Source organism: Ursus arctos, unplaced genomic scaffold (assembly GCF_023065955.2).
Source record: "Ursus arctos isolate Adak ecotype North America unplaced genomic scaffold, UrsArc2.0 scaffold_24, whole genome shotgun sequence".
NCBI lineage: Eukaryota > Metazoa > Chordata > Mammalia > Carnivora > Ursidae > Ursus > Ursus arctos.
In genome coordinates this window covers 35233797-35256373 of record NW_026622919.1, presented here as the reverse complement: position 1 = coordinate 35256373, position 22577 = coordinate 35233797, and the positions used below count along the sequence as shown (strand labels likewise).

Genomic DNA, 22577 nt, shown 5'->3' with positions numbered 1-22577 from the left:
GGAACCAGAAAAGGCCCCGAATCGCCAAGGAACTGTTGAAAAGGAAAAACAAAGCCGGGGGCATCACAATGCCGGATTTCAAGCTGTACTACAAAGCTGTGATCACAAAGACAGCATGGTACTGGCACAAAAACAGACACATAGACCAATGAAACAGAATAGAGAACCCAGAAATGGACCCTCGGCTCTTTGGGCAACTAATCTTTGATAAAGCAGGAAAAAACATCTGGTGGAAAAAAGACAGTCTCTTCAATAAATGGTGCTGGGAAAATTGGACAGCTACATGCAAAAGAATGAAACTTGACCACTCTCTCACACCATACACAAAAATAAACTCCAAATGGATGAAATACCTCGATGTGAGACAGGAATCCATTGAAATCCTAGAGAACATAGGCAGCAACCTCTACGACATCGGCCAAAGCAACCCTTTTCATGACACATCTCCAAAGGCAAGAGAAACAAAAGACAAATTGAACTTGTGGGACTTCATCAAGATAAAAAGCTTCTGCACAGCCAAGGAAACAGTCAAAAAAGCTAAGAGGCAGCCCACCGAATGGGAGACTATATTTGCAAATGATGCTACAGATAAAAGACTGGTATCCAAGATCTACAAAGAACTTCTCAAACTCAATACGCGAGAAACAAACAAATCATAAAATGGGCAGAAGATATGAACAGACACTTTTCCAATGATGACATACAAATGGCTAACAGACACATGAAAAAATGTTCAAAATCATTAGCCATCAGGGAAATTCAAATCAAAACCACACTAAGATACCACCTTACGCCAGTTAGAATGGCAAAAATTGACAAGGAAGAAACAACAATTGCTGGAGAGGATGTGGAGAAAGGGGATCCCTCCTACATTGTTGGTGGGAATGCAAGTTGGTACAGCCACTCTGGAAAACAGTGTGGAGGTCCCTTAAAAAGTTAAAAATTGAGCTACCCTATGACCCTGCCATTGCACTACTGGGTATTTATCCCAAAGATACAGACGTAGTGAAGAGAAGGGCCATATGCACCCCAATGTTCATAGCAGCATTGTCCAGAATAGCCAAATCGTGGAAGGAACTGAGATGCCCTTCAACAGATGACTGGATTAAGAAGTTGTGGTCCATATATACAATGGAATATTACTCAGCTATCAGAAAGAACGAGTTCTCAACATTTGCTGCAACATGGACGGCACTGGAGGAGATAATGCTAAGTGAAATAAGTCAAGCAGAGAAAGACAATTATCGTATGATTTCTCTCATCTATGGAACATAAGAACTGGGAAGATCGGTAGGGGAAGAAAGGGATAAAGAAAGGGGGGGTGATCAGAAGGGGGAATGAAGCATGAGAGACTATGCACTATGAGAAACAAACTGAGGGCCTCAGAGGGGAGGGGGGTGGGGCAATGGGATAGACCGGTGATGGGTAGTAAGGAGGGCACGTATTGCATGGTGCACTGGGTGTTTTACACAACTAATGAATCATCAAACTTTACATCGGAAACTGGGGATGTACTGTATGGTGACTAACATAATATAATAAAAAAAAACATTAAAAAAAAGAGAGCAAGTATGGGGAGATAGAGGCTCTTGTAGTAGTTTAGGCTGGCGATATGCTCCTTAACATACTTGTTTTCCTAATGTTACTTTAGCAGAGGACAAAGCCTTTGTTCTTACTTAACAGATGTGCATGAAATGTTAGCTGTTACTACCATCTACAGTTAGAAGACAAAGGTTTAAACTTCATCCACCAGGAAGAATGCGTAGGTGGAGGGAAAAGGATTTCATTGAGTATGTGAATCAGATTATTTCCTATCTGGATGGGAAGGAGGGAGCTGAAAGGGTAAATAGTGACATCGCAACGGAGAGAAAAGGAGGCCACGCTTCCCTAAAGGGATGTTGCTTTGGCTCATGGACTGTCTATTCTGCCAAAGTTCATCTTCCCCGTGCTTAGACAAATAAAAATGTTGGGCAAAGGTACTTTATGGCTTACCCTTGAGAGCTCTGTGCTTTTTAGTGGAAAACAGGCCCAGGAGATTAGCTATCCCTGCATGTTGCAGTTCTCTTCAACACTATGGAGTCATCACAAATGCCTAGGAAAAAAATATCTAAATAAATCATTCTGAAATTGAACCTGTGCGTTACTTAGCTGGTTTAATTTCAGAATAAGACAATGGCAGATACTAGTAGCTTCATGAGACCTGCTTTTTTTTTTCTCTTCCTGCCATCAAGAGTTGAATGGGGTTGGACAATCTGAGGACCCAACTACTTTATTTTGTCATGGATGTGTTGGCAAAGCGGAGTCCTCCAAGATGGGAGTCCTTGCAATCCTTCTAAGAAATACGTTTGGTTTTGTGGGAGTTTTAATTTGTCAAACAGCTTTTTAAATGCAGCCATGGAAGGCAAAGTCAAAACAAATTCTTGGAGCCAAATGGGATTCCCAGAGCTTCAGAGCCTGATGGTTGCTTTTTATGTATAAATGTGCATGTTGAGGAATAATATCTTAGAAATACACTTTGTAACATGTTTCACAGACAATTAGTATCCAAGAATATAGCCAAGAATACAGACTTATATAACAGTAAATAGAGACTCACAGGGGCTCCTGGCTGGCTTAGTTAGTAGAGCGTGGGACTCTCGATTTCGGGGTTGTGAGTTCAAGCCCTATGCTGGGTGTAGAGATTACTTAAAATCTTAAAAAAAAAAAAAAAGAAAAGAAAAGAAAAAAAGGATCAATAACAACCCGAAAAAAAAAAAAGGGGGAAAGGTTATAAGCAAGCAAGAGAAAACCTGAATGCAAATATGTGGAAGGATCCTCAGCCTCACTATTAAGCAGGAAAATATGCATAAGAACAACGATGACATATTACGTCATAGAGATAAGATTGGCGAAAAGTTTTAAGTCTGATTTTCAAGTTAGGGAGATAGTGGGATAATATTCTGCTGGTGGGAATGTATTTGGTACACCCGCTTTGGAAAACTATACGCGGTCTAGCAAAGTTGAAGATATATGTAACCTACAACCCATGAATTCTACGCCTTATTATATGTCCTAGACACAGACATGTCTGAGAAAATTCATTTTAATTATTTCTTTTTTAAAGTAGGCTCCATGTCCAGCGTGGAGCCCAGCGCAAAGCTTGAACTCACGACCCTGAGATCAAGACCTGAGTTGAGATCAAGAGTCAGATGCTTAACTGATTGAGCCACTCAGGCACTACCCCTACCCCACCCCCCGAAGATTCACTGTAGGGGAAATAAACTGCTATCTGGTATTATCATATGTATAAATTGTGAGTCTTCAATTTTAGTGTCTCTTCTGTTGAATGTTTGGTTCTTCTAGAGGGCAATAAGGACTTTATAGTATAGACTGCATTGTTTATTCTTCTTTTCCAGTACATTAGGGGGCAGTCATGACCTGAATAAATCCTTCTGAATAAGATCTTCCGGACATCGTCTTATTCTGTGGAGACCATGACACTATGCTTCTGAACATATCCTTCTCCATCCTATTTTAAATTTTAGAAAACAGACTTAAAATAGGAAAGAATTTCGCTGTTATGAATGTCCCCTCCCCTTTGGGCCAATAATACATACGGACTTCACATTTGTTTACATTTGCTTATTTTCTTTTTTTTTTTTAATAATGATTTTTTATTATATTATGTTAGTCACCATACAGTACATCCCCGGTTTTCGATATAAGGCTCGATGATTCATTAGTTGTGTATAACACCCAGTGCACCATGCAATATGTCAGAAGGGGGAATGGGTAGTAAGGAGGGTACATTTGCTTATTTTCATTTGTTTTTGCCCACTTTTTTTAAAGGAGGAAGTTAGCAACTTCGGCCACTGGGTGGCGCAAATTCACAAGAGTCTGGTAAAAGTTTGTATATTCCAGCCCAAGGTCTACACTCTACCACACACAGGAAGGTTAGTTAGAAAAAAGGCTTTGGGGACCTGAAATGTAACCATAGACACGGATCCAAGTTCTCTAAGAATTCAGATTAAGGTAAATTTCTGGTATGAGATGACTGGTTAGTCAAGTCACCGAATAAGGAAAAGGAAAAGAAGGAAACAGGAAAATGTTAGAACAAGGAACAGGAAGAGAAAGATGAAGGGATAAATATGAGAGAAAAAAGAATATAGGTCCAGAGAGATAAATTCAGGTGTTACCAACAGTTCCAGGATGGCCTCTCATTGGTTTGTATGCTGGTAAGCAACAGCAGCTTAGATTTAAAGTAAAGATTACCTTATTTTCTTCCAGGAAGTCAGTTATGCTGCCGGCAGCTATCCATTTAGGGAGTGACATTATCAGCATATGTTTCGAGTGTCTTCTGTGCACACCGTGCTTTGTCAGATTCAGAATAATAGAGACATATACAAATTAACACAGCAACTTCAGGCTTCAAGCATGAGAACTAGGCTGTGTACCGGACAACTCAGGGCAGCATGTGTGAACTCCAGAAGTAGAATCCTGAGAGCAGAGGATCCGAGGGTGAGGCGAGGAGGGGTCATAAGACTGTCAGCCTGTCCAAGGCAAAGAAAAAGGAAGGGTTCCTAGCTCCTAGTCATAAGTACATATAGCCACACTTCCTTGGAAAGTGGCTATTTCTGGACATAAACACAGGAAAAGTGCTTTGGGTCAGAATCTGCTGAACACTGCTCAAAGAGGCTCTAAAATAAGAAGGGTCGGGATGAGGATGATTAGGATAGAACCATCCTTAAGTCCCTGTCTGATTAGTAACCCAGAAAAAGAGGGACGTGGGTGTCCTGCTCAGGCCTTTCAGAGGTCCAGGGAGTCCTAGGTCACTTTGATCTTTTGAATCATAGGTATATAAATGAATCACAGGTTAAAAATAAATGGCAAAACAAAATATAAAACTGTTGTATATTTTAAGTCTTTACATTGGAGAAAGTTATGCTTGTAACACACGATGGCAACTAACTTTTTTTTTAGAAAAAAATTTTTTTTAATTAATGATTTTTTATTATATTATGTTAGTCACCATACAGTACATCCCCGGTTTCCGATGTAAAGTTCGATGATTCATTAGTTGCATATAACACCCAGTGCACCATGCAATACGTGCCCTCCTTACTACCCATCACCAGTCTATCCCATTCCCCCACCCCCTCCCCTGAGGCCCTCAGTTTGTTTCTCATAGTCCATAGTCTCTCATGTTTCATTCCCCCTTCTGATTACCCCCCTTTCTTTAACCCTTTCTTCCCCTACCGATCTTCCTAGTTCTTATGTTCCATAGATGAGAGAAATCATATGATAGTTGTCTTTCTCTGCTTGACTTATTTCACTTAGCATTATCTCCTCCAGTGCCGTCCATGTTGTAGCAAATGTTGAGAACTCGTTCTTTCTGATAGCTGGGTAATATTCCATTGTATATATGGACCACAGCTTCTTAATCCAGTCATCTGTTGAAGGGCATCTTGGCTCCTTCCACTATTTAGCTATTGTGGACATTGCTGCTATGAACACACAATGGCAACTATTAATGTGATTCAGCAATACCTTTAAAAAAGTTTAAATTGAAGGGTTCCTGTGAATGTGCCTTTTCTGTCCTAAGCAATTAACCCACCTCAATCTTTGGGCCTATCAGAAAGTTTTGAGGTGACTTGAGCCCTTCAAAAGATAGAATGACTTCCAGGCTTCTCAACTCTAAGACTTGAAAAAAATGCACGACTTAATACTTGTGCCAACTAGGGGTGCCTGGCTGGCTCAGTCGGTAGAGCATGTCACTCTTAATCTCACATGATTTTGAGCCCCACGTTGGGTGTAGAGATTACTTAAAAAATAAAGAAAAATTTAGGGGTGCTTGGCTGGCTCAGTCAGTAGAGCATGTGACTCTTGATCTCGGGGCTGTGAGCATGCTGCCCTCTTGCCCATGTTGGGCATAGAGATTACTTAAAAAAATTTTTTTTAATCTAAAAAAAATAAATAAAAATTACTTGTGCCAACTGGAAACACAGTAATAATGTATTAGCCAAAAAAGAAGGACAGATTGAAAATGGTGTGGAGAATATGATGTTATTTGTGAAACGTGTCTTTATATGTATGTATATGTATTTATAATGTCTGTAAAGAGATACATCAAAGTATTGACACTGGTTATCTTGGGGAGGGGGATTAGGTATAATTTCTTGTTTTTTCGTTTATTCTTTACAGGATAAACAGCAGATGTTGTTTCTTAACCTGTTCCCTTCAACAGCCAGCATTTCCTAAAAATTGTTACAATGAGAATCTCCTTTAATAAGCAAAAAACAAAGTATGCTAACTTAAGAATGAATTTGCAGTCGAAGTCTTGCTGGCTTGTCACTTCCCGAAGGAGTAATTGGCACTCCTTAGAAACTGTTTTATCGAGTTGAGTCTATAGCTGAGTCTATGGTGCTGACAGGGAGAACTGTGCCTTGCTGTGAAGGGATCTGCAGACTAAAACTTCACATCCCAAACTCCACAGCAGAGTTCTCCCTTCCCTTCTGCTGTCTCTCCCGTCTCTCAGTTTTCAAAGATCCCTACTGGGACGAGAATATGGGATTCAAAACTGTTAACTAATGAGAGAGTCAGAAAATCCTCAGAGGACCCTCGCTCTGTCAGAGGAAACAAATTGTCCAAAAAGCAAAATACACAATTTTGATTCCATCAGTGAATTTCTCTAAAGTCGGTACAAATGTTACCCAAATTATGCTCTTGCAGAAGATTTAAGACATGTAAACTTTGCCACAGTTTTCGTCTCCTGGGGAACCTCATGTTTCTGGATGAAAGGACATTCTGTGGTGGGTGAGGCTGGGAAGAGTGGGGATGAATGTAGGCATCAGTCCTAGACCAAGAGCTTCTAAGTATAGAATGTTTTTAATCATCCTCCCTAGTGGTCTTGGGAAGGAGCAAGTTTTTTTTTTTTTTTTCCTCCCCCTATCTCATGGTTAGACTGAGCCACAGATGGCAGGATAAACTGGAGGCGGTGTTGTGAATCAGTGTGGGGTGCAAATAATATACTCATTGATCCAAATGGCAGCCCCAGTGCACTGTACTCTCTACCTCCTGTATTTTCAAAACTATCATCTTCCGTGCTTTGTATCTGTTTCATCTCTTCCAGGCTCAGCTTGAATAATAAATCGGGGCTTGGAGCGAGATATTTTCCCCTGCTGGTATAGTTTTAAGAATCACTTTTTTGGACAGTACCTGAAGTGAATGAGAGAAGGATACAATCCATAGGTGGTTTTTACCAGAGAACCAAGAAAACAGAATTACTTAGTGACAAGGACAGCTTGCCAAAATGAAATGGAATGGTTTCAAGACTCTAATACTAGAAGCAGGACAACAGTCTTATCCCTCCTGCCATTCCCTTTTCTTAACCCCTGTTCCCTTCACCATCCGTTGTTCCTGCTTCCTAGACAAACTCTTACTTGAGCAGGTCAGACTTGACTCGGAGCTATGCCTTTGTAAGAAAAATCAGCATCAACATTTTGCTCTGGAATCCTTGTTCAAAATGTATGCAGCTCAGGGGCGCCTGGGTGGCACAGCGGTTCAGCGTCTGCCTTCGGCTCAGGGCGTGATCCCGGCGTTACGGGATCGAGCCCCACGTCGGGCTCCTCTGCTGTGAGCCTGCTTCTTCCTCTCCCACTCCCCCTGCTTGTGTTCCCTCTCTCGCTGGCTGTCTCTCTCTCTGTCAAATAAATAAATAAAATCTTTAAAAAAAAAATGTATGCAGCTCAGCATTGTGGTTTGGGGTGTAATGTCAGGCCCACTTGAAGAGTTGTGGATTATCAGGAGACCTCATGTGTGTCCTGTTCGTATGCAGTCCCTAACCCCCTTGGGGATGACTTAGAAGAAGGAATTCTGGAATGCTTAGGGTCATGTTCCCCTCACCAGTGTGTGGTTAGCTCATGTAGGGCAGAGGCTAAATCATAAAACCCTATGAACATCAGCCTGGGAAGACAGGAATCCCCACCCGAAGCCAGTTGAGAGCCAGTGAGCATGAAACCAGCTGTGAGGATAACAGAGGAGTTGGTGAACTGTGCCACACTAGTGGCTGCCTTGCCATTTGGAGGCTGTGTTTAAACCTTTTGTCAAAGAGAGCAATGGGTCCATTCATAGTGCTCAGAGGGAAGGCTTTTTGTTCTCATTTGATGGGATGAAAAGATACCCGTGTTCTGTGGATGGATGAAGTGAATCTCAGAGGCTTGTGGCCAAGACAGTTGTAGTGGCATGAAGGTAAGTCTGACTGCTAAGCCCAGGCTCCTCCTTCCCTGGCCTGGCGTCAGTGTTTGATTGTAATGTCTCTGCTGAAGATATGAGTAAATTCCCAAGAACCTGCCGATATTGGTTAATAATAGGGAGAAGACAGTGCAGTATCCTTTGTTCAGTGTGTGAAACAGAGACGAGCTTTTCAGAAGTATGTCTCATGGATGATAGTGATCCCTGCAGTTTTCTTCGAGCTTGATGAGTTGGGAGCATCTTGTCCAACCTAGAAATTGAAAGGAAATACGCAATAAAGAGGATGCAAATGGGTATTCCTTCATGTACCAACGCAGAGATGGCTTAGTACAAAACCCCATTTAATTCCAAGTACACATCATTTGCCTCTTTGTAACCCAGTAATTCTAGGAAAAGTTATTGTATTTACACAGAAAATATCAGCAAGTACACTTGTTTATGCACGAGAACCTACAGTTGGTTGGACCCTGTAACCCACTAGCAAAGAGCCCATCCACCCCTTGCTTGACCCATTTGCCTTGAATGGAAAAGGCTCTGGGTATGCAGCTACTTTGGATCCCAGTTGCACAGGGATTGTATTTCATTTCTTGAATCAGACTCACACACTCTCACTATGTTTGAAAAGAGACAGAGATCTGAGTCTCTGTGGACCAAATATTTTTTACTAATCCCATTCCACTCTTGGTGTATCTGATTCCATGTCCCATCTGACTTTCTGTGTTCTTTCTAAAGGCGTAACTATTTTTTTTTATAGATTTTATTTGTTTATTTGAGAGAGAGCACCAGTGGGATAAGGGGCAGAGGGAGAAACAGCTCTCCACTGAGCAGGGAGCCCAGTGTGGGGCTCAATCATGGTTACCTCTAACTCTGGACTAGTCTTTTTATTCCCTTTCAGGCCTATTTCTCCCAGTGTTCGGTAGAAATGAAAATGCAGATTGGAATAAAGAACTAAACATACGTCCTATGATTAAATCATACTAATTTACATGAGCTCATCATCCAATATTAGCAGAAACCAGATTATAGAAAGTAGTAACCTAGACCAGAGATGACAAATAAATTGGCATTAGGTACGTGAAACACTGGGATAAGAAATACTCTGATACCATGCTTGGATGGAAAAAGCTATGCTTCAGCTTTAAAGATTGAGATATAATTTACATATGCCATTGTGTAAGTTTGTGTATAGTGTGTTGATTGCATACATTTATTTTTTTAAAAGATTTTATTTATTTATTTGAGAGAAAGAATGAGCATGAGCAGTGGGGAGGAACAGAAGCAGAGGAAGAAGCAGACTCCCCGCTGAGCATGAAGCCCAACGCAAGGCTTGATCCCAGGACCCTGAGATCATGACCTGAGCCGAAGGCAGACACTTAACCAACTGAGCCACCCAAGCGCCCAACCACATATGGTTACATATTGCAATATGATTACCGCCCTAACACCTCTATCATGTCATAATTATCAGTTCTTTTTGTGGCGAGGACATTTAAAATGTAGTTTCTTAGCAATTTGGGGGCATACGATACAGTATTGTTGACCATAATCACTGTTTTGTGTGTTAGATCTCCAGAACTTATTCAGCTTCTAGTGTACTGTGCTTGATTATTGACATGTGCAGTCGACACAGAATTAAAGAGTAGCCACTGTGTACCATCCTAGACTAGATAATCTTTGAGACCCATTCTCAATGCTCTAATTCTGCAAAAGTGGATTCCTTCTTTAATTTAATTTTTTGAATGATTTTATTTCTTTATCTTTATTTATTTATTTAGAGGAAGAGTGCAAATGGGGGGAGGAGCAGAGGGAGAAAGGGAAAGAATCTCAAGCTGACTCTGCACTGAGTGGGGAGCCCAACACGGGGCTTGATCTCACGACCCTGAGATCATGACCTGAGTCAAAACCAAGAGTCGGTCGCTTAACCAACTGCACCACCCGGGCGCCCCCCCCCTTCTTTAATATTAAAAGTTTTGGAGACCTCATCTTCGTGAGTGTTGTAGATGTTATAGAGAAGGCACGCATCAGTTTCTGGTATTGAAAGGCTGAGTCCACTTCTGGTAGGGAAACTGGATTTAAAGCAGCCGTGCTGAAACAGTGGTGTTGTGTCCGTTTTAGACACCAAAGGGCAATAGGAGCTTATGATGCTGTCTGGAAACCCAAGGGCCAGGAGGAAAGAAGCTACTTTGCCAAGTATTCAAACTTTTCAGGACAGTGATTCCTAAACTTTGTCGTATGTAAGAGTTACCTAGGGGCAGGGGTGGATACATATGCTGTGGGTTCTGAATTCTTACAATTTGGGGGTACCTTTTTTTTTTTTAAGAAAAAGAATATGAATTTTAAGAATACAAAATTAGATACAAGCTTTATACAGGACCCATGGGTCCTAAAGTTTAAGCTTCATTAATTTCACAATAAATCCACCTCTACTTAGGGGGGGTCATTAAAAATCTTAAAAAATAAGATTCCTGGCCCCACTGTAGACATTCTGACTGATGATATCTGGGGCTCAGAAATAATATATTTTCAATAAATACCCTGTGCTGATGTTAGGAAAACAAAACAGTAGTACAAATACCTACCGATTTCGTGACACATAAAAGAAACACCAACATTAGCTTCATAACTGAAGCAGCTCCCCGTCTCCCAGCACTTAGATATTAACCTCATTTTCTCCAAGTAAATGACATAAACCATACAGAGACCACTTTCCTTCTTGGGCTGAGACTCAGGTTGGGATTCAGCTGCCGCAGGTTGCTGGCCTTCCTTCCTTTGCCTTCTCCACAACCGCTGGCATTGGCATAGCTCTCTGGCTCCCCGGCATTGACTCTGAAGGGAGAAAGTGGCTGGTGTTAATTTCAGGTGGCTGGTATGCCTTTGGTTACCTTGCAAACCTCCTGTCAGGCCATTTAAAGAAAATTGTTTGGTTTTTTTTTTTTTTTTGGTTGTTGTTTTTTTTTTTTTTAACATTCAATCTCATTGGATCTGTCCTCCCTAGAGAATGTCAAGTACAGCAGAGGGCAGGCACTTGCATTTAGCAAGCACCGCCAATGTGCCAGGTGCCTTTCACACGGGATCTTAGTTAACCTTCAAACACACCAGGAGAGGCAAATATCATTAGTCCCATTTTACAGATGAGCCAGCTCATGTTGGAGAAGTCAAGCAGCTAGTGAGTGTGAGTGGCAGTTCTATCCAAACCCCGGAGTCTGCACTTTTTTCATTATGTGAGCCTGCCTCTGGAACAGAAGAAAGTCTTTATAAACATTTTTTTAAAGTAGGCTCCATGCCGAGCATGGAGCTCAGTGCAGAGCTTGAACTCATGACCCTGAGATCAAGACCTGAGCTGAGATCAAGAGTCAGACGCTTAACCAACTGAGCTACCCAGGGGCCCCCAGAAGAAAGTGTTTATAGATCAAGTCCAGGGACCCAATACATCAACAAACTTACAGGGCATGGGACTTCAAAAATGACAAACACTATAATGGCGACTCCACTGAATAACAGGGTGACAGCAATCAGAAATTTGACCACAGTGCTCCATTTCTGCCTCTTCTTTAGGTTCTCATCTGTGTCTAAAAGCAGAGAGAGGAGTAGAAGAGGGAGAAAAGAAAACTTGAGAGAGGGAAGAGATTGATCCTCTGACATGAAGTTCTTCTAGCTCCCCAGACTAATAGGGACCCCACCGGATGCAGACACAATAGGCTGAATTTCCAGTTCCATCTCAGTCAGGAGTGGGGTAGGCATCTTGGGCTCTGCTCTAATCTCCTTTGAAGCCTCTTCCCAATGAGTCACCTTCCCTGGAATTTGGGATTGGCCATGATCAAGTAGGAGTGATTCTTGCGTTACTTTCAGGGGAGGTAGGGGGTTGGTGCTCAGGGAATTCTGAACTCCTCTTTCACCAGCACCCTCTAAGGGTCTCTCCCCTTGTGCTCAGACAGACACACTGTGTGGGATCAGAAAATCACCTTCCCTGTGCTTCTCTTGACTGCAGTGGGGAGTAAAGGAACAAAGGTGAATTGGATTTCTTTTGGGTCAAAAGGCAAACTTGGGGACAAATGGCTCATATGCATCTTGTTATTACTAATCTTATATTTACATTTCTCCCATGGGAACTGGGATGTAAACTAAACTGGAATATTATAGAAGTTGAGTCCTGGCCAATTTGGGGAGAGCCATTTCCTAAAAACAGTGTAGATGAAAACATGCAGTTGGTTGTTGTCCTCATTGTCACGATGCTTAGTGTTGAAACGTTGTCCGTCTACACATGCAATGCCTAGAATCACCTACTACACAAATACGATTCATTCTGTCCCCCAACCTGGCCACCAGCTCACTTGGGTGGAGGTAAAAGATTATTAATAGTGTCAAACTACGTACATTTCTGGGACCTTCTTTAGAGAAGCTGATTTTTTTTTCCATAAGAAATGGAGTGATTTTCTGATGTGAAATCCATGTAATTACTCAACCTCCCAGAAAACCGTAGAAAACTCAAACTCATGTTGGGGCTAAAAGTGTTTCTTTTTCTTTCTGTTCTTGTCTCACTCCTCCTTATTCTGTACCTTCTTTCAAAGGGCTAGAAAAATCATCAATACTTGTAGTTTTCTCTCCTTCTTTATTCCCAGGAGTTATGGAGGTGGTGGTCGTGGTGGTAGAAAAAGTCTCTGATGCAGCCCTCATCACTGCATAGACCTTACATTGGGAGATCCCTGGTAAAAAAGCTACAAAACAAGAAAGAAACAATGAAAAAACAACTGAGAAAACTTCATCCTGCCTTTGTTTTTTATTTTATTTTATTTTATTTTTATTTTTATTTATTTGACAGAGAGAGACAGCCAGTGAGACAGGGAGGGAACACAAGCAGGAGTGGGAGAGGAAGAAGCAGACTCCCAGCAGAGGAGCCCGATGTGGGGCTCGATCCCAGAACGCTGGGATCACGCCCTGAGCCAAAGGCAGATGCTTAACGACTGCACCACCCAGGCGCCCCCATCCTGCCTTTGTTTTTTACCTGACAAAACCCTATCTCTACCCAGCTAATATTAAACTTTTAATGTGACTCCATAGGTTTAGGGAGTGGACACAAAATATGCCAAGAATAAATGAGGATAGAGATACTAATAAGAAATATGTATTAAATCCCTGAGGAGGCCTTGACTAATGTAGGATCAAAGTGGAGAAGTAGACCATATCAAGTTTATCATTCTTAAGGCTGTAATAATGATGATAGAGGGCGTTAACACTGTTGAAAATTTCCCTCTTTAAAAAAATTGGCTCCAAAGTCCAAGGAAGAATGTGAAATAACCATAATTTGCCTTAATGATTGCTGCAGGTCTAACTGAAGTCCTAAGTCAACTTCTTTGAGAGAGGTTTGGGGAAAGCAGAGGGAGCTGGAAGAAGGAGAGACCACCCAGCTTCATGCACTCCTCAGTTTCATTCTTTCAGAACACAAAATTTTTAAGTAGGCTCCATCCAGCGTGGCCCCCAACATGGGGCTTGAACTCATGACCCTGAGATCAAGACCTGAGCTGAGATCAAGAGTCAGACGCTTAACTGACTGAGCCATCCAGGCAACCCAGAAAGTAAATATATTTTTTAAGATTTTATTTATTTATTCCTTTGAGAGAGAGAGAGAGAGAACATGAACAGGGGGAGGGACAGAGGGAGGAGAGGGAGAAGTTCAGCAGGGAGCCCGATGCAGGACTCAATCCCAGGACCCTGGGATCATGACTCAAACCAAAGGCAGATACCTAACAGACTGAGCCACCCAGGTGCCCATTCCTTTAAAGATTTTATTTACGAAAGCAAATATCTTTAAATGAATATCCTTTCTGTACCAGGGACTGCTTCAGTACTTTGGATATATCTGTTGGATACATTCTAGCAAGACCAAGGAAGGGGAAAGGAGGGTTGAGGAGGAATGGGGAAGCAGACAGCAGTAAATACGGTAAACTTTATGTCATTTTATTTATTTTATTTTTTTTAAGATCTTATTTTTTTATTTGGGAGAGAGAGAGAGAGCACAAGCATGGGGAGTGTCAGGCAGAGGGAGAGGGAGAAGCAGACTCCCTGTGGAGCAGGGAGCCCGACACAGGGCTTGATCCCAGGACCCTTGGATCACGACCTGAGCTAAAGGCAGACGCTGAACCGAGTCACCCAGGCGCCCCAGATTTATGTTATTTTAGAAGAAGGTAAGTGCTACTAAAAAAAAAAACCAAACTAAAAGCAGAGCAAGGTTAGGGAGCAGTCTGGGGGTGTGGGTGGGCAGTGGCTAGGCAACCTGCAATATAAGCTGGTTTCCTTGAGAAAATGAGAAGTGAGCCAAGGCTTGAAGCAGTGTTGTAGGCAGAAGGGGCAGCGCGGGGAAAGGCCCTGCGGCAGAGTGAGTGTGTGTGACATGTTACAGTTTTAGAGGAAAAGCAGGGAGGCCAGTGAGACTGGAATGGAGTGAGCACAGGGTAGTAGGAGATCAGGAAAGTTCTAAAGGAAACGGGCCTGTATCAGGAGCCGTGTAGGCTAGTTTAAGGACTTTGGTTTTTATTCTGATTGAAACGGGGATCCATTGCAAGGTTCTGAGCAGAGGAGTGATGGATGGCTTTGTTTTGAAAGGAGCACTGGAGTGCTGTGTTAGACTGTAGGGGGGCAAGGGTCCAAGCAGAGACACCTGTTAGAAGGCTGTTGCAGAAATCCAAACGAAAATGCTGGTGACTCAAACCAGGTGCGGCAGGGTTGAGACAGTTGGATTCTGGCTGTAGTCTAACTAACGTCACTTGGCTCCATAATTGACCTAATCCAATTGAGACACTGGTTCCTATTTTGTTTCTAATGGTGTCTAATCATTGCTTATTAAATTAAGGTCTGTAAGTCCTACTTGACTTTTCTAAATTACTTTCCCAAGTCTTGATTAAGTCCATGTGAAATGATAGCTCTTGACTTCAGAGGCCAATGGCCACAGTACCAGGCACTGCACGTGAAATTACAGAGGAAGGAATAGTCCCTGCCTTCAGTTTAATCAGGAAGACCATGTTGGCAAAGATAGAGATGGAGAGCCAACAGGTTGAAAAGGAAAAACAAGGAAATTATATGAAGTATTTCCAGCATTGGTGCCAGTCAGTTCTCTGAAGTAATAACTTATGTGTTTCTGAGACAGATGAGATGGAAGATAAACAAATTTCACTTAGGACGAGTCACATAAGTTCTCTGTGTTTTGGTTTCCTTATCTGTAAGATGGTTATAATAGAGTAATTCTTGGCCTACCTATTTCACAGGGGTAATGGGAAGATCGGAAACAAATAAAAATGAGGAAGCAGGTGTGAAAACACTCTGCACACCGAGTGATACTATGATTGAAAGAGAAGGAAAAACCGAGCAATCCTCTGGTAGAAGAGCTGTACCCTCTAGCCGCAGGGATGATGCTATCTCAATGTGGCATGTCTTCCCACCTCCTGGGAGCCACTGTTTCAAAGTCTTCTTAATAGGCTTCATCTGTCAGTGTATTTTCAGTTCTGCTGAAGCTTTGAAATTAATGTCTGTCTATGTTGGCAGCTCTTTTAGGTCTCATCTGCTAGGTAACTGAGCATTAAGGTGGAGCACGTCTGTAAATACAACCACTCCATTCCCCGTGATGACAGAATTGCAATACTAGTTTTTCGTTGGCTAAGCATATTTGAGCAAGAACGCCCCCCTTTCAGGAGATGTACAAACTCCACATCCATGAAGTGGATAACTTAGCAGATGATGCTTTGCTTTATTACAAAATAATTCATTTGAAATAGGGAACATTAGGTTCTGTATGTTTAATGGAAACCTCTCTTGGAGATTATTCTGTAATAATACTAGCAGGTCGAAAAGGGCTTATAAAGGGGCGCCTGGGTGGCTCAGTCGTTGAGCTTCTGCCTTCAGCTCAGGGCGTGATCCCAGCATTCTGGGATCGAGCCCCACGTCGGGCTCCTCTGCTGGGAGCCTGCCTCTTCCTGTCCCACTCCCCCTGCTTGTGTTCCCTTTCTCGCTGGCTGTCTCTGTCAACTAAATAAATAAAATCTTTAAAAAAAAAAAAGGGCTTATTAAAGAGGCCTTCCATATTGCTGTTGGGTTTGTCTTTCAGATCAAAACCTCCCTTTACATATCTACACATGCTATCATCTAGTCAAATCTCTCATTTGTAGCTGTAGAAACTGAGCACTGGAGAAATGGAGTAACTCATCAGAGATGATAAATAATACCAGAATAAAACTTGTTTGATGTTATCCCTCCTACACCCCAGTTTCACAAGGGGTAAACAGTCCTTAGGAGTTGGCTCACACTAATCAAATTCCAAGGAGGCTAATCTATCTACTAAAATGACATTTTAAAAAAAAGTTACATAGGAGAATGTATCCATCAAATGGATTGGGTAGAATTTTTCTCTTCTAGGTACCCTGTTCTAAACATATAGGTTCTTTTTAAATCTAATTAGAAATTCTAGATTAATGTAGAATCTGAGAAATAGGAAGTAGATGGCATAAACTATACCACAAGTGAAAAAGACTTAATGAGTCATCTTTGTCCACCCGAAAGAAATTTCGGGATATTCATAATAGAGAATCTTCTCATTGGCCCAATTCCATAAACAGTAACAAATAGTCTCCATCTGACATTTTCTACAGTCCCTGTTGACCCACATCTTCTGATGACTGTGTTGTAGTACATTATTGTCCTTCCCGTTTCAAATTCCTACTTTGCTCTAGGAACATTTTCATAAACTGTCTTCTGATTGTTTCTGGGACATCCTTTTGTGCAGACTGATGTCAGCCATAGCACGGTAATTTCAGAGGGCATCTCTTTTATGACCTTGTATATTGGACCATTTATTTAATTTTTATTTCTATCCTACTTGGTGTCTCTCACATCCTGGTATTCAATGTAAATTTAAATTCAGAATGGGCAGTTTCAAACTTATAAATGGGGTGATATTTCAGAAGTCCCTAAGTTGGTTGTTTGGAATTCATCATTGTTCCATAGAAATGTATCATGAATGTTGATTAGGCCCACCAACTAGCCCACAAACATCCATTTAATCTCTTTGCACAGCTCAAAGAGTCCTGGGTATTAGCTTAAATTCTGCATTCGGGAACCAACCACCATGCCATGAAGGAAGGAGGAAGAAATATGCCCAGGGCAAATTTTTGAATTAGGTCAGGTTGATCTCTGGCATCCCTCCACCCCCTTAATCTCCCAGTTTTCCTTGTCCCAGATTTCTAAGAACTGGTGTCCTTAATTGTCCGGAATCCAACAATGCACTATATCCAAGAAAAAGCCATCCTGCACAGAGTGCTCTAGACTCCAGAATGACTGAAGTTCACTATTATTGACACCTGCCATTGGTGCTTCAAGGGGGTGATACAAGGGGGGGTGGTGTCATATGTTGGGAGGAAAACAATCTGGTTGAATTACTTTACATTAATATTGAGTAACCAAAAACCCTCAAATGCTGTCAGAATTTTTTCAGTTTTCAATAAGAGTTTTTTTTTTTTTACACAAATTGTTACCATATGAACTTTAGAAAGTACAATAAAGGGAGTGAAAACATTCATACCATGCGAGGATATATAATTTACTGTATCTAGAATCACACATCCCAAGAATCTATCCACTTATTTCCCAATCTCTAGTCATCTAAATAGACTGTAGTTTTTAAGGTCCCCCCCCATTATTCTGCTTGGGAACCCCCAGTTTCTCTAAAAGTGTCAAGTTTTATTTTATTTTTCCGGCCGTGCACCAGTAGCATCTAGGGGATGGCCTGTATGTAAAGGGAAACTGCCAACATCATACACTGCTTGACAGAAAGAATGGGTGGGGGCAGGAAAGAAGGCAGAACAGAGAAACTTAAGGCTGATGTCAAGAACCATTGCCCAGTAGCTTAGGGGGAACAGGCGTTCTCACAGTGTGGGTGGAAAGGCCAAATGGAATCACCGGGTTGGAGGGTAATGTAGCAGTAGCTATCAGACCTTTGATGCAGCAGTCCTGCCTCTTGGAATTTATCAGATGGATAAATTGCAGGTACACAGAGAAGAATGGATAAGGTAATTGCTTGCAATATTGTTTGTGTTTATAGAAGATTCGAAACCAAAATATCCATTAATAGGGAACTGGTGGAATAAATTATAGTACAGGGGTGCCTGTCTGGCTCAGGCGGTAGAGTGTGCGACTCTTGACCTTGGGGTCGTGAGCTCAAGCCCCATGCTGGGCTTAGAGATTACTTAAGGAAATAAAAAATTATAGCATGGCCATACAAAGGAATACTGTACAATTGTTGAATGAGACAAATGTATACATACTGGTATGTGACAACCTATAAGATCCAGAAGAGCAAGGTATGGAACAGTGTGTATGGAATGCTGCCATTTATGTTTTTAAGATATATACGTCCATTTTGCTTAGAATAGGAAGGAAATTCCATAAGTTGGTAATAGTGGTTCCCTAGAGAACTGAAGGATTGAGAGATTGGAGTAGGAGGGAGACTGAGTTTTCACTATAAATCTGTGCTGTTTAAATATTTTACTGTCTGCATTCAAAATAAATAAAATTCCAATAACCATTGTCAAAAGAAGACCCATCAGAAATGGAAATTGCATGAAAATCCCAGCATGTCAGGGTGAGAAGGGCCCATAGAGATTAAAAAACTGATTTTCAGAGAAGACGCAGATCTGCCCAAGGAGAGGGTAATCCATATCCTTGAGGCTTTAGCTACTACTAAGCCCCACCTGGCTTCAGGGATGTCAGCTTAAAGTCAGTGCCAACCTCCATCTCATTTTCCAGTCTCACCTTTGCCTGTTAGGAGGGCTCCAGTCTGAAACTTGGATGTGGGAGTTAAGTGACAGTTTGGGGAGGCAGTGCTGTTTCTATGGGGAGCAGCGATGACTCTCAGGTTCTTCAGAGTCTGCTTGACCTTTGACCTTCTCTCTGAATACACAAGGTTGACTTTGACTTTGCTCCCAGGGCCAAAGCACTGCAGGGTAGCCACAGTCTGATTCTGAATGAATGTAGACTTTTGGGCTTCTGCCTGAGCCTCTGGAAGGAGAAAAGCCAGACAGAAAAATGAAGCTGGTTCTTAATCTGAATGGGACCCAGCTAAACACCTTCCATTCATGACCCGTGTTAAAACTCCAATGCTGTACTTGGTTCTCTTTTTTAGTTTACTTCTTCCTCAACATGAGTTTGTGGTCCTGAGTATACAAGCCCTGCCTTTCCTCCTTCCTGCCATGGGTCTCATGAATATAGGTGACTGCCATAAATTCAGCCCAGAGAAACGCTCACAGATTGGCTTCTCCAATGCAGAGAGGGTTGTGCGCTGACTCCTTCTCTTTCTTCACCTTCAGCTGTTTGATTTATAGAGCCATGCCTTAGGTAATAACTGTTAACTTAAAACTTGGTTTCCAGAAAACCTCTTGAGGGGATACATATCTTTAAAATAGGATGTTTGAGATCTGGGCTAGGAATGGGGGAGACGGGCATCTTTTAAAGGTAAAGATTTTCTGGAATGGCAAGGTGATTTTTCGGGACGGGCCTGTTCCCTACCTTGCATCAGCACATCCCTGATTTTTCTCACATCCTTTGGGAAGAGTCCAGGCAGCTGTTCCACGTGGCAGCTGCTATCTCTGAGTTCTGAAAACAAAAAGAGAAAAAAGGTCAGGATTTATAATTTATCGGGTACTGTTTAGAAGTCCAGGTATTGGAGAGGGGGGTGCAAGAGGATGCAGTGCCTTCTCATAGAGCTGGCACTTGGGGGGCTCAAACACTGTCAGAAAAATATTTTAAAATATATCCAAGTAAGAGTTAACCTAGCACAGAGGAAAAAAAAAAAAACTGAGTTTCAATCCATTACACTTGGGGGGTGGAAGGTGAAATAGTGTTAAGTGAAATTAATGAATAAGTTAATGAAAAGACCAACCAACCCATTCCTCCAAACGCTGCTTATTATCTCTTCTCCTTCTTGTTCTTTTTTTTTTTTTAAGATTTTATTTATTTATTTGACAGAGAAACAGCCAGTGAGAGAGGGAACACAAGCAGGGGAGTGGGAGAGGAAGAAGCAGGCTCCCAGTAGAGCAGGGAGCCCGATGTGGGGCTCGATCCCAGGACCCTGGGATCACGCCCTGAGCCAAAGGCAGACGCTTAATGACTGAGCCACCCAGGCACCCCTCTTCTCCTTCTTGTACTATCTGCCTTCTTATATTAAAACTTTTGAAAGATTATTAAATGTAACTCTGAACAAGGTATCTCTTCAGGTTTCCATGGAACCATAGGTCATAGTTTATGTATGCTTTTCGTAGCATAACTCACGGGATGTTGTGAGTTTTCTTCATCTGTTAAATTTGTTACTGCTGCACCTTGAGCTGTTTGGCCATAACTCTGATTAGCTCATTTTAGAGATGAAATGTTTAGACACTTTGAAAAAGCATGTTTTAATAAACAGTTATCAGAGAGCAGCAGATGGTGCCATTCCAGCCTGTCCCCCTTCCCGTCGCCCCTCCCTTTCCAAGAGCATCCTCGTCTGTTTGGATGTACCACCTTAGAAAGGAAGACAACATCTTATGAGGGTTATGAATTTGAGAGTCTTCGGTGTTGATAATACTGAAACTGTGACAGCACCCTTCAGTAAAGAAAGCTATCTAACAGTGAGAGCACTTTCAATGTTAGTTACATGAATAAGACAGAAGAATGCATCGAGTTCTCTGAAGACTTCTCACCGTGGGGGCGTCTGGGGGGCTCAGTCTGTTAAACGTCTGCCTTCGGCTCAGGTCACGATCCCAGCATCCTGGGATAGAACCCTGCGTCTGGAGGAGTCTGCTTCTCCCTCTCCCTCTGCTCCTCCCTGGCTCTTTCTCTCTCTTGCTTACCTTCTCAAATCAATAAATAAACTCTCAAAAAAGGGGGGGGGAAGACTTCTCACCATGGAACAGCTATCTCTCCGAGCTGAAATAAGTTACAGTCCTACCTAGAAGCAAGAGAGTACACGGGATGACCGTAAAGCATCACCTACTGAGTACGGGCTTTTTCTCAGTCTGGTGGAATAGACCCCCAAACACATTCTAGGTCTCTCTTTGGATTTTCTAGGATATTGACTACAGAAGTACTTACCTTTCTTGCCGACATCGTAGGACGTAATGATTAGGCTGAAAACCAAGATGGTATCCATGTTAGCGGGAGCACATGCCGCTAATCTGTCACAGCCCCTGTCTTCTTGCTAGGTGCTCGCGCTGCCCTGGAACCAAGTTTGACCCTGGGAGAGTCTGGTTCCACCCTAACTATTTTTGCCCCATTTCCTGAAGACCCAGGAATAGAGCTGATTGGAGAGAGGACCAAATGTGCTTGTTAATGATTGACTCAAAAACTCTTCCTCTGACTTCATAGCTCGTGCCGACATAAGGAACTGTAATTACCTAGAGGTTTCCCTAGAAGAAAGGACATAAACACCCAGTGATATGCTTTACAAATACTTGTACGTGGACACGTAGACATTCACATGCATGCTCACTGACACAAGCACATAGATTTATACACTGACATAAGGAGATGTAGAGATTTCTATTAAGGAAGGTGATTTAAGAACAGAACAGGAAAGTAGGACTGAATGAGTTAGTGAACTACATTGGAGAGAGCACCGGGCTAGGAATTGATAGACATGAGTTCTAATATAAACCCTGTTATTAATATCGCCTTGAGAAAATGGCTTGACTTCTCTGAATCTCCATTTTCTCCTCTGTAACTGGGGAATTCCGACCAAATAATCTCTAGAATTCATTCACAGTTGTACACATAAACTCACATTAGTACAGACATATCTACCTAGTTCTGCACATTTTAACAGCCCCGAATAGGTAGACCACATTGCCATGACTATTACACTGGGTGAGTGATACCGTCTACAGTTTGGGAAAGTTTTCCTAGACAGATAACCGTCTTGAAGAGTTTTCTAAAATTGTATCTTTTAGCAAAGAGTTTACATCCAGTGTAATACCCTGTAGACTTTGTGATAGCATAGCCAGGCGGATCCTGCAGTAGGAATGAAGATCTATGCAGATCCTCCGCCAAAGTCATGAGCCTCTACAGTCTTTCTACTCACTGTAAATTTTCTTCATCGGAGCCAACATCGGTCTGGCTGTGCATGAGAAGGTCTTGGAGCCTGACACTCTGATAATGATGTGAAGGGAGCTTGAGTCAAGGGATTTCCCATAAGGGAGTTCATGAGATCCAAGTCAAATCATAATTGAAATATTACCCTGTTTCCTGGCATTTTAATTCAGGTTGAAATCTGGTTAAATTGAATTCAAGGGAAATCTTGTTTTTGTTTTTGAAGATTTTATTTATTTATTTGACAC

The 22577-nt window shown here is 41.9% G+C and overlaps 3 protein-coding genes across 8 annotated transcripts in view; 1 reads left to right on the top strand and 2 right to left on the bottom strand.

Annotated features, from left to right (window-relative positions):
• TADA2A (transcriptional adaptor 2A) overlaps positions 1-4465 on the bottom strand; it is a 68420-nt gene extending 63955 nt beyond the window's left edge. The window contains exons 1-2 of one of the 3 annotated variants that reach the window (XM_057317775.1): positions 4252-4453; positions 1993-2092 (exon numbers count right to left, since the gene is read on the bottom strand). The gene's annotated coding sequence lies outside the window, so the exon portion shown is untranslated. Of the gene's footprint in view, positions 1-1992; positions 2093-4251 lie in introns of all 3 variants that reach the window. The other 2 variants (XM_026517546.4, XM_048223460.2) reach the window with 2 other exon arrangements.
• A 63-nt stretch (positions 4466-4528) lies between these two features.
• CUNH17orf78 (chromosome unknown C17orf78 homolog) lies at positions 4529-21452 on the bottom strand. 2 transcript variants are annotated; one of them, XM_026517551.4, is made up of 7 exons: positions 21337-21452; positions 19777-19863; positions 19024-19269; positions 12786-12944; positions 11674-11798; positions 10921-11055; positions 4529-8479 (listed from the first exon to the last, which is right to left on the bottom strand). In XM_026517551.4, exons 1-7 carry the CDS (start codon positions 21392-21394, stop codon positions 8402-8404), a joined length of 888 nt encoding a protein of 295 aa, XP_026373336.1. In that variant the 5' UTR covers positions 21395-21452; the 3' UTR covers positions 4529-8401. The 2 variants fall into 2 exon arrangements, with proteins under 2 accessions (XP_026373336.1, XP_044246728.1); XM_044390793.3 differs by lacking the exons at positions 4529-8479; positions 11674-11798; positions 12786-12944 and having other exon boundaries at positions 10674-11055.
• ACACA (acetyl-CoA carboxylase alpha) overlaps positions 7972-22577 on the top strand; it is a 280386-nt gene continuing 265780 nt past the window's right edge. For all 3 annotated transcript variants that reach the window (XM_026517535.4, XM_048223482.2, XM_044390787.3), the window contains exon 1: positions 7972-8226. The gene's annotated coding sequence lies outside the window, so the exon portion shown is untranslated. The remainder of the gene's footprint in view (positions 8227-22577) is intronic.